This window comes from Dendrobates tinctorius, unplaced genomic scaffold (assembly GCF_039654945.1).
Source record: "Dendrobates tinctorius isolate UK_male_01 unplaced genomic scaffold, ASM3965494v1 ptg000240l, whole genome shotgun sequence".
Taxonomy (NCBI): domain Eukaryota; kingdom Metazoa; phylum Chordata; class Amphibia; order Anura; family Dendrobatidae; genus Dendrobates; species Dendrobates tinctorius.
This window is the reverse complement of record NW_027361907.1, coordinates 8,540,001-8,554,316: the sequence shown is the minus strand read 5'-3', so window position 1 is coordinate 8,554,316 and position 14,316 is coordinate 8,540,001. Positions and strand designations below refer to the sequence as shown.

General features: G+C 42.1%; 1 protein-coding gene across 2 annotated transcripts in view; it reads left to right on the top strand.

Moving 5' to 3' along the window:
* The window catches only part of TUBGCP3 (tubulin gamma complex component 3), a 193,108-nt gene that overhangs the window by 10,643 nt on the left and 168,149 nt on the right, over positions 1-14,316 (top strand). For both annotated transcript variants that reach the window (XM_073556846.1, XM_073556845.1), the window contains exons 2-3: positions 11,040-11,147; positions 12,294-12,361. In XM_073556846.1, coding sequence (XP_073412947.1) covers positions 11,040-11,147; positions 12,294-12,361 — 176 coding nt within the window. The remainder of the gene's footprint in view (positions 1-11,039; positions 11,148-12,293; positions 12,362-14,316) is intronic.

The following is a 14,316-nucleotide window of genomic DNA, read 5'->3' as shown; positions in this document are numbered from 1 at the left end:
CAAGAAGTTTATTAACCCTTCAGGTGCTTCACAGGAATTTTTTGAATGTTTTAAAAAAAAAATGAACATTTAACTTTTTTTCACAAAACAATTACTTCAGCTCCAATTTTTTTATTTTACCAAGGGTAACAGGAGAAATTGGACTACAAAAGTTATTGTGCAATTTCTCCTGAGTACGCTGATACCTGATATGTGGGGGGGGACCACTGTTTCGGTGCATGGCAGAGCTCAGAAGGGAAGGAGCGCCGTTTGACTTTTTCAATGCAAAATTGGTTGGAATTCAGATCGGACACCATGTCATGTTTGGAGAGCCCCTGATGTACCTAAACAGTGGAAACCCCCCACAAGTGACCCCATTTTGGAAACTAGACCCCCCCAAGGAACTTATCTAGATATGTGGTGAGAACTTTGAACCCACAAGGGCTTCACAGAGGTTTATAACGTACAGCCGTACAATTAAAAAATCATATTTTTTCCACAAAAAATGATCTTTTCACCCCCAATTTTTATTTTCCCAAGGGTAACAGGACCCTAAAAGTTATTGTGCAATTTGTCCTAAGTATTCTGATACCCATATGTGGGTGTAAACGACTATTTGGGCGCATGGCAGAGCTCGGAAGGGAAGCAGCGCTTTTTTAATTTTTTTGGCTGGAATTGAGATCGGACACCATGTCGCGTTTGGAAAGCCCCTGATGTACCAAAACAGTGGAAACCCCCAACAAATGACACCATTGTGGAAACTAGACCCCCCCCCCCCCCAAGGAACTTATCTAGATGTGTGGTGAGAACTTTGAACCCCCAAGGGCTTCACAGAAATTTATAATGCCCGGGCGTGAAAATAAAAAAAAATCATATTTTTCCACAAACATGATCTCCCAATGGTAACAGGAGAAATTGGACCCCAAAAAGTTGTTGTCCATTTTGTCCTGAGTGCGCTGATACCCCATATGTGGGAGAAAACTACTGTATGGGCACACGTCAGGGCTCGGAAGGGAAGTAGTGACCTTTTGGAATGCAGACTTGGATGGAATGGTCTGCGGGTGTCATGTTGCCTTTGTAGAGCCCCTGATGTGCTTAAACTGTGGAAACCCCCCCCACAAGTGACCCCATTTTAGAAACTAGACCCCCATGGAACTTATCAAGATGTGTGGTGAGCGCTTTGAACCCCCAAGTGCTTCACAGTAGTTTATAACCTATAGCCATAAAAATAAAAAAATTTTTCCACAAAAATGATATTTTTGCCCCCAATTTTTCATTTTCCTAAGGGTAACAGGATAAATTGGACCCCAAAAGTTGTTTTGCAATTTGTCCTGAGTAGGCTGATACCCCATATGTGGGGGTAGACCACTGTTTGGGCGCATGGCAGAGCTTGGAAGGGAAGGAGCACCGTTTGACTTTCTCAATGCAGAATTGGCTGGAATTGAGATCAGATGCCATGTTGCGTTTGGAGAGCCCCTGATGTGCCTAAACAGTGGAAACCACTCAATTATACCTCCAACCCTAACCCCAACGCACCCCTAACCCTAATCTCAGCCCTAGCCCTGATGGGAAAATGGAAATAAATACATTTTTTTTAATTGTATTATTTTTCCATAACTAAGGGGGTGATAAAGGGGGGGGGGGGTTGATTTACTATATATGGGGGGGTTTTATATTTGGCAGCTGTCATACCCTAAAAGACGCTTTTTATTGTAAAAATAGTTTTGCATCACCACATTATAAGAGCTATAATTTTTCCATATTTTGACCCACCGAATCATGTGAGGTCTTATTTTTTGCAGGATCAGTTGACGTTTCTATTGGTACCATTTTCGGGCACGTGACTTTTTTTGATCGCTTTTTATTCTTCAGGTCAGTACGATTACAGCGATACCTCATTTATGTCTTTTTGTTATGTTTTGGCATTTTTATGCAATGAAAACAATTTTATATAAAAAAAATAATTATTTTTGCATCGCTTTATTCAGCGAGCTGTAACTTTTTTTAAAAAATTTTTTGCAGATGACGCTGTATGGCGGCTTGGTTTTAGCGGTACAAGATGATGTTTTCAGCGGTACCATGGTTATTTATATCCGTCTTTTTGATCGTGCGTTATTGCACTTTTTGTTCGGCGGTATGATGATAAAGCATTGTTTTTTATTTTTTAAGGGGTTCACTAAAGGGGTTAACTAGTGGGACAATTTTATAGGGCGGGTCGTTACGGACGTGGCGATACTAAATATGTGTACTTTTTATTTTATTTTTATTAAATTTTCAAAATTTTACAGGGAAGGAAGGGTTAATTAAGGAAAGAAAAGTAAAAAGTAGAGAACTCTGCTCTACAGTGTTGATTCACACATAAAGAAAAATACAGGTAAAGAAAATTAACATCATTTCACTCTTATACATTAGGTGTTAAGGCAGTAATACGTTTCCGTATTATCCTTCTAATATCCCTTTATGTTAAACACTATTTAGTTACTACTAAGTCTAACGGTAAAGACATAACAATACAATACAAAGTCATTTTGATTGGAATTTTAAGTTCCATAAGTCCCACTTGGTATGGTAGGAGGCTAAGGTATTATTAATGAAGGCAAATCTTTTTTCCATCGAGCTATGGGCTCAGACTTTATCTAAGATGTCAGAGAAAGGAAGGTAGGTCTGATTTTTAACCACCAGAATGCAATTGTGTTTTTGGTAGTCAAGAAGATGTGTAACATAGCATACCTTATTGAAGGGTTAATTTCCTCGGAGTTCAAAGTAATGCTAATTGTGGTGTAACTTTTTTATCGGATAGGATACCTATGTGATCTGTGACCTCTTTCCAAACGTTTTTTAATTTCGGGCAACCCCAAAAGATGTGGTATAAATTACCTGGGAGGCCGCAGTTTCTCCAGCATAGGGAAGAATATTTAGTACTTATGTGAGACAATCTTATTGGGGTGTAATGCCACCTTATCAGTGTTTTATAGAAAGATTCCTGCAAAATCGTAGAAATTGTAGAGGCATTAGAGAATTTGATAGCCTTTTTCCAATGTTCTACATCCAATTTAATATTAACCCCTTACCTACAATTGACGTAATATTCCGTCCATGTGACCCTGGACCTAATTACCATGGACGGAATATTACGTCACCGCGATCAGCGGCGCCCACGTGGTGAGCGCCGCTGATCGCGGCCGAGTGTCAGCTAATTATCATAGCTGACACCCGGCACAATGTGTCAGGGGCGGTCACGGACCGCCCCCGACACGTTAACCCCTTGCACACCGCGATGAAACACGATCGCGGTGTACCGGGGGTTAAAGGGAAGCATCGGCAGGGAGGGGGCTCCCTCCTTGCTTCCCTGAGCCCCCCACTGCAGCGCAATGTGCAGCGCTGCTGCGGGGGACTCCTTTCCTGCAGGTCCCCGGATCCAATATGGCGACGGGGACCTCCGGGGGCCTGCAGGAAGCTGGCTTCCTCACTGCCAGCAAAGCTCAGGCATGAGGAAGCCTGTGCAGTGCCTGTGACAGATCGCTGATCTGTCACAGTGATCTGTGATGTGACAGATCAGCGATCTGTCACAGAACAGTTATGTCCCCCCTGGGACATTGTAATAAAGTAAAAAAAAAAAGTGTAAAAATAATTAAAAAAAAAAAATCGCTAAATTAAAAAAAAAAAAAAAAAAAAAGATATTCCCCAATAAATTCATTTTTTGGAAATAAAAAAAAACACAATAAAAGTACACATATTTGGTATCGCCGCGTCCGTAACGACCCGCCCTATAAAACTGTCCCAATAGTTAACCCCTTAAGCGAACCCCTTAAAAAATAAAAATAAAAAACAAAGCAAAAAGTAATGATTTATTATTATACCGCCGAACAAAAAGTGCAATAACGCGCGATCAAAAAGACCCATATAAATATCCATGGTACCGCTGAAAATGTCATCTTGTCCCGCAAAAAACGAGCTGCCATACAGCATCATCAGCGAAAAAATAAAAAAGATATAGCTCGCAGAATAAAGTGATGCAAAAATAATTATTTTTTTATATAAAATTGTTTTCATTGCATAAAAGCGCCAAAACATAAAAAAACTACCTAAATGAGGTATCGCTGTAACCGTACTGACCCAAAGAATAAAACCGCCTTATAAATTTTACTGCACCCGAAACGGCGTAAACGCACCACCCAAAAGAAATTCATGAAACGCTAGTTTTTGTAAATTATGCGTCCCAAAAAACGAAATAAAAAGCGATCAAAAAATGTCACGTGCCCGAACATACCACCAATAAAAGCGTCAACTCGTCCCGCAAAAAATAAGACCTCACATGACTCGGTGGGTCAAAATATGGAAAAATTATAGCTCTCAATATGTGGTGATGCAAAAACTATTTTTACAATAAAAAGCGTCTTTTAGCGTGCGACAGCCGCCAAACATAAAAACCGCCATAAATAGTAAATCAAACCCCCCGTTATCACCCCCTTAGTTAGGGAAAAATAATAAAATTAAAAAAATGTATTTATTTCCATTTTCCCATTAGGGTTAGGGCCAGGGTTAGGGTTAGGGCTACTGTTAGAATTGGGGGTTTCCACTATTTGCGCACATCAGGTGCTCTCCAAATGCAACATGGCGTCTGATCTCAATTCCAGCCAATTCTGCGTTGAAAAAGTCAAATGGTGCTCCTTCCCTTCCAAGCTCTGCCATGCACCCAAACAGTGTTTTACCCCCTCATGTGGGGTATCAGCCTACTCAGGACAATTTGCAAAACAACTTTTGGGGTCCTATTTCTCCTGTTGCCCTTAGGAAAATAAAAATTTGGGGGCAAAAATATTATTTTTGTGGAAAAAAAATATTTTTTTATTTTCACGCCTGGGCGTTATAAACTTCTGTGAAGCCCTTGGGGGTTCAAAGTTCTCACCACACATCTTGATAAGTTCCTTAGGGGGTCTAGTTTCCAAAATGGTGTCATTTGTGGGGGGTTTCCACTGTTTTGGTACATCAGGGGTTTTCCAATCGCGACATGATGTCTGATCTCAATTCCAGCCAAAAACGTCAAATGGCGCTGCTTCCCTTCCGAGCTCTGCCATGCGCCCAAATAGTAGTTTACCCCCACATGTGGGGTATCAGCGTACTCAGGACAAATTGCACAATAACTTTTAGGGTCCTGTTACCCTTGGGAAAATAAAAATTGGCGTGAAAAGATCATTTTTGTGGAAAAAATATGATTTTTTCAATTGTACCGCTGTACGTTATAAACTTCTGTAAAGCCCTTGTGGGTTCAAAGTTCTCATCACATATCTAGATAAGTTCCTTGGGGGGGTCTAGTTTCCAAAATGAGGTCACTTGTAGGGGGTTTCCACTGTTTAGGTACATCAGGGACTCTCCAAATGTGACATTTTGCATTGAAAAAGTCAAACGGCGCTCCTTCCATTCTGAGCTCTGCCATGCGCCGAAACAGTCGTTCCCCCCCCACATATCAGGTATCAGCGTACTCAGGACAAATTGCACAATAACTTTTGCAGTCCAATTTCTCCTGTTACCCTTGGTAAAATAAAAAAATTGAACCTGAAGCATTTTTTTTTGTGAAAAAAAGTTAGATGTTCATTTTTTTTAAATATTCAAAAAAATTCCTGTGATGCACTTAAAGGGTTAATAAACTTCTTGAATGTGGTTCTGAGCACCTTAAGGGGTGCAGTTTTTAGAATGGTGTCACTTTTGGGTATTTTCTATCATATAGACCCCTCAAAGTGGCTTCAAATGTGATGTGGTCCTAAAAATAAAATGGTGTTGTAAAAATGAGAAATCGCTGGTCAACTTTTAACCCTTATAACTTCCTAACAAAAAAAAATTTTGGTTCCAAAATTGTGCTGATGTAAAGTAAACGTGGGAAATGTTAGTTATTAATTTTTTTTGTGTGCCGTATCTCTGTGATTTAAGGGCATAAAAATTCAAAGTTGGATAATTGCGAAATTTTCAAAATTTTCGCCAAATTTCCGTTTTTCTCACAAATAAACGCAAGTTATTTGAATGAAATTTTACCACTAACATGAAGTACAATATGTCACGAGAAAACAATGTCAGAATCACCGGGATCCATGGAAGCGTTTGAGTTATTACCTCATAAAGGGACAGTGGTCAGAATTGTAAAAATTGGCCCGGGAGTTAACGTGCAAACCACCCTTGGTAGTGAAGGGGTTAAGGTCTGATTCCCATTTCTGTATATAGGCATTTTTAACAAATTCAGTACCATCATTAAAGAAGGAGTAGACCTTCTTGAGGCTCCAAATCGTCTTGTGGATGATATTTGTAAACATGGAGGCAATTATTCCATGATTTAGGCCATGTGCACACGATGCAGATTTGCAGCGTTTCCGCAGCGGATTTTACCGCGCAGAAACGTTGCATATCCGCATTGTGATGTACAGTACCTTTAAAATGAATGAAAAAAAAAAACGCTGTGCAGACGCTGCAGATTTTTCCGCGCGGTTTTCCTGCGGTTTTCTATCTCCCCTGTTACCAAATCCGCAGGGGGAAGACCGCAATGGAAAACCGCACAAAAACCGCGTGAAAAATGGAAGAAATCCGCAGGAAAAATGCAGGTCATTTGACCTGCGGTTTTCTTCCATTCTGCACGGAAAAATCCGCAGGGCTCAAAACTCCGTCTGCACTCAGCCTTAAGGCTCTGCTGTTTAATAGTTTCTGCAGGATTTCTTTCAGGATAAGTTAAGACGGGATTTGGGTAAATGGAATGTTAATGTCATGATCCCAGTGCAGGTTTTTGAGCTGCATGTCAGGGGTTAATATCTGGAGCTCAGTGCAGGTTTTGACCTGCACACCTGGGGTTAATGATTGTGTCCTCTTTATGGTTCTGGGAGAGCTTCTTAAACCCCTGGGAAGCTCAAATCCCTGTCAGTTATACTTTTGCCTTTGGCCGAGTGTGGTGACCTCTGTGTGCCTGTGCCTGTTCGTTGTTATAGCTTGTTTATATGGTTCTGACCTGGTTCTGTTCCCCTTTGTGAGTTTGCCTGTTGATTCTGTACTGCGCTTCCCTCTCTGTGTATGACTCATTGCCTGTGATCTGACTACTCTCTGCTCGCCCCTCTTGTACCTTGCAGCTATCTCTGTGTGTGACTCATTGGCTACGTCCTGACTATCCTCCCTGTCTATGCCCCTTGGTAATTTTGTCTCGCAGTTACCCTGCTAGGAGTTCTCTTGCAGCTCCTAGCTCTCTGGAGTTTAGGCCACGCCCCTAGCAGTCACGTGCTTCAGGTCCTGCTGCTCTGAAGTACGCACCTATTCGGCTGCTGCCCGCTCCACAGGTATCTTTGAGCACAGTTCGCTTTACTCAGGACACACGCACTGGCTCAGTGAGCAAGTTCAGTGCGGTGTTCCTGACCATTAAATTTACTTTTAATCTCACTGAAGGGTAAGGCGTGTTGGCCATCCCATATATCCCCAATTCTTCTAATTCTTGACTCAAGCCACATTTCTGGGATTGGACACTTATAAAACGTAAGTAGCAATTTTAGAGGAAAATTTTTTATGCTGTTCTGTCAACGTTCTTTTTTTAAGTTTGTTATATCCCTCCAAGCGGCGAAAATAGAATTCAGAATTAGATGGTGATGGTCATTAATTGTAGTTGATAATAAATGTCTGAAAAATATGTCTGAAATAGATTTATCCCCACATTGATCTAATTCTAAATCTAACCAGAGAGGAGATTGATTCTCTCGAAACCATTGATGGCTCTGTAAGATAAGTGACGCCTGGAAATAGGCTCGGATGTTCGGGAGTGCCAGGCCTCCATTACACTTTTTTTTTTTTTTTATAGAGAATTTTTATAGCGACTCTGGGTTTTCCTCCTTTCCATACAAAGGAATTAATTATTTTTTGGATTCTTACTAGGAATGAGGTTTGGATGGTGAGAGGTATGTTTCTGAATAGAAAAAGTATTTTAGGTAGTATATACGATTTTATCACTAGTATTCTTCCCATCAATGACATGTCACACCTAGGAGAGATCTTTAGAGAGTACTCCAAAGAGATGTTCTACATTCTTAAAGGAAATAGATTTTAAGTCTTTAGGAAAAATGATTCCCAGATAATTCAGCTCTTTTTCCTCCCATTGGAAGGTTCTTTGTTTTCTAAGAGCTTCGGATTCTAGAGAACTTAGATTAAATTGTAATATTTTGGATTTTTGGGCATTTATTTTAAAGTAAGAGACCTTGGAGAAACCTTCTAGTACTGTCATAAGAGCATCAAGAGACTTTGCAGGGTCGGTGACCGATACAAGGAGATCATCAGCGAATAGGCTCAGTTAATATGTGTAATTTTTATTGTTTTTTTTTTTTATTAAAGAATGGATTTATTAGGGAATATTTTTTTTTTTTTTCTTTAATTTAGGGATTTTTTGTAAATTATTTTTACACTTTTTTTTTTTTTTTTTTTTTTTTACTTTATTTTATCTGTCTAGTGTCAGATTGCTGATCTGACAGTTTGCACAGCACTCTGTCAGATCAGCGATCTAACAGGCGCTGCAGCAGGCTTTCTTAGTGCCTGCACTCAGCAGGCCCTGAGAATGACGCCTCCCTGCAGGCCCCCGCAGCCATATTGGATCCGGGGGCCTGCATGGAGGGAGGCCCTCGGAACAGCGCGATGGGTCCAGGGAAGCACGCAGGGAGCCCCTCTCTGCCCGATGCTTCCCTGATCCCCCGGTACGCTGCGATCATGTTTGATCGCAGTGTGCCAGGGGTTAATGTGCTGGGAGCAGTCCGTGACCGCCCCTGACACACAGTGTCGGGTGTCAGCTGATCGCGCTGACGTACTATCCCGTCCCTGGTCATACGTGCCCGGTTACCGTGGATGGGATAGTACGTCTGATGTCAGAAATGTGTTAAAACAACAGAATATAACTCCAAGTAAATCAAACTTCTGTGAAATCAAACTGTCTACTTAGGAAGCAACACTGATTGACAATCAATTTCACATGCTGTTGTGCAAATGGAATAGACAACAGATGGAAATTATTGGCAATTATCAAGACACCCTCAAAGGAGTGGTTCTGCAGGTGGGGACCACATCTCAGTACCAATGCTTTCTGGCTGATGTTTTGGCCACTTTTGAATGTTGGTTGTGCTTTCACACTCTAGGTAGCATGAGACGGACTCTACAACCCACTCAAGTGGCTCAGGTAGTGCAGCTCATCCGGGATGGCACATCAATACGAGCTGTGGCAAGAAGGTTTGCTGTCTGTCAGTGTAGTGTCTAGAGGCGCTACCAGGAGACAGGCCAGTACACCAGGAGACGTGGAGGGGGCCGTAGGAGGGCAACAACCCAGCAGCAGGACCACTACCTCTCCCTTTGTGCAAGGAGGAAAAGGAGGAGCACTGCCAGAGCCCCGCAAAATGACCTCCAGCAGGCCACAAATGTGCATGTGTCTGCACATTTAGAAACTGACTCCATGAGGATGGTCTGAGTGCCCGACGTCCACAGATGGGGGTTGTCCTCACAGCCCAACACCGTGCAGGATGCTTGGAATTTGCCACAGAACACCAGGATTGGCAAATTCGCCACTGGCGCCCTGTGCTCTTCACAGATGAAAGCAGGTTCACACTGATCACATGTGACAGACTTGACAGAGTCTGGAGACGCCGTGGAGGGAGATTTGCTGCCTGCAACATCCTTCAGAATGATCGGTTTGGCAGTGGGTCAGTAATGGTGTGGGGTGGCATTTCTTTGTAGGGCCGCACAGCCCTCCATGTGCTCGCCAGAGGTAGCATGACTGCCATTAGGTGCCGAGATGAGATCCTCAGACCCCTTGTGAGACCATATGCTGGTGCGGTTGGCCCTGGGTTCCTCCTAATACAGGACAATGACAGATCCTATGTGATTGGAGTGTTTTAGCTGTTCCTGCAAGATGAAGGCATTGAAGCTATGGACTGGCCCGCCTGTTCCCCAGACCTGAATCCCGTTGAGCACATCTGGGACATCATGTCTCGCTCCATCCACCAATGTCATGTTGCACCACAGACTGTCCAGGAGTTGGCGGATGCTTTAGTCCAGGTCTGGGAGGAGCTCCCTCAGGAGACAATCCGCCGCCTCATCAGGAGCATGCCCAGGCATTGTAGGGAGGTCATACAGGCACGTGAAAGCCACACACAATACTGAGCATCTTTTCCTTGTCATAAGGCATTCCCACTGAAGTTGTTGGATCAGACTGTAATTTGATTTTCCACTTTGATTTTGAGTATCATTCCAAATCCAGACCTCCATGGGATATTCATTATGATTTACATTGATAATTATGTTTTATTGTTCTGAACACATTCCACTATGCAATGAATAAAAATTTGCAGCTGGAATATTTCATTCAGAGATATCTAGGATGTGGTATTTTAGTTCTCCCTTTATTTTTTTGAGCAGTGTATGTTATCAGATTAGACTGTTTAGTTCCCCCTGCCGAGTACTGTGGTTCAACTCCTAATCAAATAAAAGGATCTGATGTGCAGTACCTGTCAGGGCCGCTGAACCATACAGGAGCTCTGCGGTTCTGCTCTGTGCACTGCTTACATCCAGCCTATGCTGGTGATGGCTGTGTGTCTCCCACCGATCTGATATTGACAATCATCACTATCAAAGTGGTGGACTAGCCCTTTAGTGCTGAAGAATAGAATGCTGCAACAGAAATATTGAATATATTTAAATCACATTTTTGCTTATTCAGTTCAGATAAAATGTTGTTAAAAAGTCACAAACAAAAAGATGGGCAACCAAAAGCAATCCTACAATATGTCATTGTAAATCGTGTCCTAGATGTGGAGTGAAACGGTGTCTATACTTGAGTAGATTAGGCTGCAAACATCCAGTAAGGTGGAGTTTTTGGACTGATCCATGGTCTTCTCCGCAGGCTCTGTATGGTGAGTGTCATATCACTGACTGGAGATAGGCTCCCTTCTCTTGTATGATCACTGTATAATGTGTAGCATTCGCTTTCTTCCCTATAGGGGAAATATCATGTGTAGCATCTTCTGACTTTCCAAGTAAAACAAATCTTTTCTACCCTTTCCCAACAGCCGATGTTGCCCAGCAGTTTCAGTACGCCGTGCGTGTAATTGGCAGTAATTTTGCTCCAACTGTTGAACGGGACGAATTTCTTGTTGCTGAAAAGATTAAAAAAGAATGTAAGTGTGAATTCTGCTCCTAGGTAACGCACACTAATGGGTGGTTTTGCTGTGGGGCCACCTCATGGCATCACCCACAGAGTCCCAATATAAGATGAACTATGGACAAACTTTATTTATTCTAGGAAGGGATTTTTATTATGTGGCAATTTCTTTTTAAAGGGTGTCTATCAGTAGGTTTTTGCTACCCCATCCTGATGTAGGGGCGGAGATTCTGATTCCAGCAATGTGAGTTCTCTGGGCGCTTGCTGCAGTTTTGATAAAAATCCTATTTTATCTACTGCAGATGTCCTAGTTCTCTGATTGCCGAGCCCCGTGTAACCCGCTTACACCACTGATTGACAGCTTTCTGCCATTGCGCAGTGTGCACAAATGCTGCCAGTTAGTTGTGTGTGCAGGTTAAGCAGGACTCATGAATACGGAGGACTACATTACAGCAGCTTTACTATTCATCTAGTCGTAATCTGCTGATAAAACACTAATTTTATCAAAATGACAGCAAGCATCTCTGCAAGTGGGGCTTAGCTGAAATCATTGCATTAAGCTGCTCTCTGATTAGGTGTCAGAACCTCGGTGACAAATTACCTTTATGTGCAATGGAATGAAATGCACTAATTTTATTTAAAGATTTTTGCCTGATACTATATGCGGTACATTTGGGACTGTCTAAAAATTGGAAAACGCGTCAGCATTAGAAGATTGGCACATGCATTGATTTCTCACAGTTTATGTTGCGATATATGCCAAAAATTGTCCCAAATCAGTTGGTACTGTCCCATCTCCTTGATATGTTAGCCAGTTCTTACTGCTACATTAGTAAAGTGATTTTCAGTTCTGTGCAGTGATAGTTTCCTATAAATAAGTGTTATGTCAGTAACATACCGTGCTGCACCATTGAGGCTGGGCACCAATGTGCAGAGCGATGTGACCCCTCCTATAGTAACTGTAATACGGGATCACCTATTTGTCGTTTACACATCTGCATATTTCATCATTCCCCCAGAGTTGTCAGAATCCCATAAGAGGGTGCCATGGTTGATCAGATTTAGTTTTCTGCAGTGACAGTGGAGTGCTCACGTGAAACGTTTATTTGCCCACTTAGGTCTTTGACACATTGCTCGGGGTAAATGCTGTGTTCTTTTGTAGTTGTGAGGCAGAGAAGAGAAGCAGACGGCGCTCTGTTTTCTGAGCTTCACCGGAAACTCCAGTCTCAGGTATGTGTTGGACGTGATATGGGCAAAACCTAACTATTCTATTGGAGAGTTGTCCCACAATTATAACGCATGAACTATACAGAGGATAGATACGTTTTTGATTGCTAGCAGTTCCTCCAACCGTTCTGAGACTATAGGTCCTGTGTTTGATTGAAGCCATGGTCATGTATGTGTACTAATGCCCCATTAATTGTCTATGGGACAGATGAAGATGACTTGGCTCTCCATCTCCTGCAGTCCCATAGGCAATGAGTGAACCTGCGGTGTGAATGCCTTGTCTTCATTCAAACTGCGGAGCTAGGTCCTCTGTTCTAATAAAGTGCAGTGGGGGCCCCAGCAGACAAATACTTATGTTATCCTGCAGATAGGTCCTACATTGTAATTGTGGGATTACTACATTAACAAACATAAGCATTTTGTAAGTATAAAATTTGGAATCTTGTAGTTTTATTGTCTTTTTTTGGTTGCTTTGACTTTTTTTAAGGATTTTATATTTCCCTTAACATTATCATTACAATATACTGGCATACTTGTGTTTGATGTCTGTACACATACGTATGTACCTGTTGGAAACATCCCTGGGGACTGTTTGGGCTGAGGCGGTCTCCATAGTGCTGCCAGCCCCAGCTGTCATGCTTTTTGGGGGGAGGGGGGATACTTTATCGTGGCATTTAACCTGTTCACTGCTGAGTTTGCCCTGGTCTTGGCACTTTCAGTGTGAATGTAATTATATTACAGTTATCCTCCTGCTAGTGATTGCCCGGGCGCAGTGTAAGTGCCCAGCAGGGCCAGACTTGGACAAAAAAAGCAGCCCTGCCACACAAACCCCACCAGCCCACAAACTATAACACTCCTCACCCCGATCAGTGAATTTTTGCTTTACTTTGCCGTGCCCCTCACTCTCCTAAAAGGAGATATTTGAAGAACCACATGTGAATGGCGCCACAGTGCATATGATCGACTGCAGCTGCATTTACATGGTGCTTTACAGAGCTCTGATTTTCAGGATCATGGGGGTCCCAGCAGTCAGATCTCTAGCTATTGGAAAGTTATCTCCTATCCAGAGGAGAAGGGATTACTCGGGATAATCCATTTAAACAGCTTTTCCAATATTTTGTTTTTATTTGGCCATAGTAATATTGAAAATACTAAACCAATATTGACCCTCCCAAAGTTCAAAGTTGCCTCTTCGACAGCAAGACAGGAAAAGTGGGTAGTGTGCAGTGCATACAGGTCCGGCTTCAGGTTTTTGTGGGCCCCAGGTGAAAGAGTCTAAGTGGCCCCTTTAACACATACCACAATTCATAATGCACAGATACAGCAGAGAAATATAGGTATACAATGCCAAAGATTTCACTTCTTACATTACATCAGTGATATCAATAGGTCAGAAACCAGACAGTATAGTCCTCCATACAGAATAATGAGCCCCATATAATGCTCCATACAGTATTATGGGTGCCACATAGTGCTCCATACAGAATAATGAGCCCCATATAGTGCTCCATACAGTATTATGGCCCCATATATTGCTCCATTCATAATAATGAGCCCCATATAATGCTCCATACAGAATAATGAGCCCCAAATATTGCTCCATACAGTGTAATGAACCCCATATATTACTCCATACAGTATAATAAGCCCCATATAATTCTCCATACAGTATAATGAGCCCCATATAATTCTCCATACAGTATAATGAGCCCCATATAATGTTCCATACAGAATAATGAGCCCCATATAATGCTCGATACAGTATTTTGGGTACCACATAGTCCTCCATACAGTGTAATGAGGCCCATATATTGCTCCATACAGAATAATAAGCCCCATATAATGCTCCATACAGAATAATGAGCCCCATATATTGCTCCATACAGAATGAGTCCCATGTAATGCTCCATACAGTATGAGCCCAATATAATGCTAAATACAGTATAATGAGCCCCATA